Source organism: Rhizoctonia solani, chromosome 8, assembly GCF_016906535.1.
Source record: "Rhizoctonia solani chromosome 8, complete sequence".
In the NCBI taxonomy this organism is placed as follows: domain Eukaryota; kingdom Fungi; phylum Basidiomycota; class Agaricomycetes; order Cantharellales; family Ceratobasidiaceae; genus Rhizoctonia; species Rhizoctonia solani.
Window position 1 is genome coordinate 72,829 of NC_057377.1, and position 3,553 is coordinate 76,381.

At 43.4% G+C, this 3,553-nt stretch overlaps 1 protein-coding gene across 1 annotated transcript; it reads left to right on the forward strand.

Moving 5' to 3' along the window:
- Positions 1 to 2,511: 2,511 nt before the first annotated feature.
- On the forward strand, positions 2,512 to 3,120 carry RhiXN_09497 (uncharacterized protein; the record flags this gene model as incomplete). Its single annotated transcript, XM_043329313.1, has 5 exons — positions 2,512 to 2,525; positions 2,586 to 2,644; positions 2,696 to 2,865; positions 2,938 to 2,964; positions 3,022 to 3,120. The coding sequence occupies 5 exons, from the start codon at positions 2,512 to 2,514 to the stop codon at positions 3,118 to 3,120; spliced, it is 369 nt and encodes a 122-aa protein (XP_043182147.1).
- Positions 3,121 to 3,553: the final 433 nt, after the last annotated feature.

Here is a 3,553-nt window from a genome sequence, read left to right on the forward strand (position 1 = left end):
ATGTGAGCCATTGGCTGAGGAGCTGTGGTCTGGTAGAATTCTCAATCTGGCAACAATGAGGTTACTACAATTTAGTGATGGGTGGTTCTGCTTACTTTGAGTGACGTCTCTGCCTTCTTAATCTGATATACTCTTGGGAGCTATCTAGCCTGACAATCAAGGATGAGGAGCTTTGGCTTCCAACAGAGGATAGACTTCCATCAGGCCTCTTGCCTTGTAGCTTTCTCCCTTCTGGGTTTGTAGTGATTGGCAGTGGGCTCCCTAGTAAAACAGGACTTCTGCATGTTTTACATTTCTCTTGGTAATCAAAGTACTCAAAGCAGATCTGAAGTCAACAACTTACATATCACCAGGTCCACCTAGGCTACAAGATTGCCCAAGTGAAGTGCAAAGGTACCCTTTCTCTGATAAACTTGAAGAACTCAGAGCCCTACTGATAGAGTTTAACTGACTTGGCTTTCTTGGAGTAGCTACAATTACATCACAGTCAACATACAGCTGCCTGGTTGCTGTACAGTATCCTACCAAAGAAAGGTTGACTGGCTGAGACTCCAGATGGATCATTTGATGATGAGGGGGTATGCTCCCTCCTTTGCCTACATCTTTTGTTTGCAGGGGATGCTATTGATTCAGCCTGCATACTATGTTTATGAGACACAGAGCCTTCCCCAACAAGTGGACTTGGGGGGACTATAGGCCTACACAAGGGCACATAGCCATCAAGGGAAAAAGTCAGTTTCAAATACTTGAATGCCAATAGGATACTAACTGGCTATGACTTTGCCTCCTGCCTGAAGTGGCTGTATCCAGGGAGGACCAGTTGCTAAAGTACCCAACTGTAAGAAACTTAAATAGAAGATGGATAGAATGTGAAGCCAAGCTTACATGTTGCTTGCAGCTGGGCTGTTATCCATGATGGAGGTTATTCTTTGTGAGTGGAGAGAGAGGCTTGATGGTGAGTTGATTGAGGGTTAAAATGGCATCACCTGTTGCATTGCATCAGTTATATAGGAAACCCAGGTTGGAGCATGCTAAACCAAATACTGCTTATTTTAAACTGACTGTTCATACAACAAAGGAATGGAAGAACCCAATGGCTTGGTTCCAGAAATTGTGGGAATGATCTGTTGCTATGGCTACAAAAAAAATGCACTAAGAAATTCACCCCAAGTTTTACACTTAACTTTTCCACCACAAGTGCTTGCCCTTGTAACTAACATCAGCCCTGCCAACATGTCTAATACTACATCCAAGGTACTGCCTGAAAGGTAACCAGTGCAAGTATCCCAAGAAGAGTCCATTGGGTATATTTGCAAAAGGTACCTGGTAGGTACCTTCAAGATCTTCCTCAAGCAAACAAAAAATCATCCTGATCAACGTGCACTTGATCAAGTGTGGGTTGATCAGCTTGTGGAAAAGATTGGAAGCCCAGAGGTTCTAAACCAAGCTACACATCCCATCATTGTCATTCTTGAAGATGACACCTCTGTTGAAGTCCTCTGTGATCTGCTCAGCAACAGTCCTAATATAGTCCTTACACTACCAAGTGGGATCTCAGTCATGGTCTTTGCAGGTCAACATAGGCTAGCAATGCTTGAGCAACTGGGGATAAAGAAATCTGAAGACATGTGGTGGCATGCACAGGTGTACCAGAAACATAAGCTTGCATCTGGGTGATCTATGGTTGTCTGACAAGTCTATCACAGGGCTTGAATCAAAATATCCAGCTGAATTCTTAACCATGATGCATGAGTCCAACACACCCTAAATCATGAAAATAGTGGAAGACCATTGTCCTGGACACAGTCACATGACCAGTACAAGTGGTTGCATGCTGGCCCAAGCCCAAATTTGGGGGGTAGCAGGTGTAATCATGGGTTGTCAGCAGAGGAATAATAGGGCTCTATGGCTTAGTGGTCAAGCTGGTTCAATCCTGGCTAGTTCTATTTTCCTCTGTTTATGACAGTTGGAGGAACAAGGATTGAACAGCCACCAGAACTCATCCAAGGAAGACTATGAGAAACTAATTTCCCAGAGCCAACCCTGGTGGGAGTTGCTGCAACTTGTCAAGATCCCAAAGTTCAAGTATGGCCAAGAGCTGGTAGTTCCTAAAACATTCTAGGATGCTGAGGCTACTACCCCTAACAAAGAGGGCTCCACTTCCACAGTAAAGCATCATTACACCCTTCAAATATTGCAGAACTAATTAAAATCTCTTGCAAAGCAGCCTTCTGATCTTCTTCCATTGCCTGCTGAACCTAGCAGTCTCACCAGCCATACCAAATGGCAAAGGGAGCAAGGGGCTGGCAATGACACAGCTCTGCAAAAGCAACCCCAAAATTCAAAAGCAGGCTCACAGCTCAAGAAATCAAAGGGCATTAGGGAAAATAGCTTTGAAGGTGATGATAGGCATGAAAGAAGCACCACTGAATCAACAAATGACAAGGTAAATGTCTGCACTTGGGATAGCCTGTGTATAGAACTAATGAGATACTCAATGGGAAGCCTTCAATGCCTCAGCCAGGGTAAGCACCAATACTATTTTCAACTGAATTATGCTTAGCATTTCTTTGTGGACCTAACAGAATGGAAATTGATACTGGGTGCAGCAGTCCAGATGAGCCACCAAAGCAGAACAGTAGTGGTGTGTTACTTCTCTTCATAGAACTAATTCTTAGTATTGAATTGATCTCAGCTGTTGGTAATTGCCATCTCCTAAGGACAATCAAGAGCCTTGGCAGAACCACACCTGACTTTAACCATGTAGAAAGTTGGAAGCTGACACAGCTGCTGCAGTGTGTTCTTGGAGCTTGGAAGCAAGGTCAAGCTGAGGGAATGCTAGATGCCCTGGTGGAAAAAGCTAAAGTAGGTGCCAGAGTGCCTTTCAACACACATTTACATCATCTGTATGCTGGTTGACCTATCTCTTTGCTGTAGGAAGTAGAAGAAAGCCTAAATGAGACAGTAAGATGCTTGTTCCTCTTCATCCACATCATAGGATATTGACTTTTAACCCAATAGCAAGGACTCAGGCAAGAAGGTAGTCAGGTAGGGAGCCAGGGAGGGGATCAAGATGAGGACAACCAATCAGACACATCTGAGGACTGGAATAGTGACTGAGATAACAACAGATAGACCTGAATCTATCTGCACATGTGTGCTGCTTTGCTGATTGTGATCCATTGGCACTAATAGAAATGTGAAGGATCAAAAATGAATTACATGCATCACACAAACATCATATGTCTGAGGAGGTTACCAACATTTCAGGCACTTGTCATATGGGAGGGTACAATTACAACCTCTCCTACACAACCTGTCAAAACATGCAGTCTATTGCAAGACTTTTACCTGAGTGATGGTGCAAACATTTAGTTACCAGTTTGCATATTTGATCTGAAGCTCTTTATAGTGCAAGTACCATACTTCTGAGTATCACACCCAGGTAATGTTCTTAGGTACAATTCAAAAGCATTCAGTATTCAGGTATGCTCAACTTGATATTGCAGTATCCCCAGACATGGGTTGTTGATTGCTACAAAAGAAATCATAA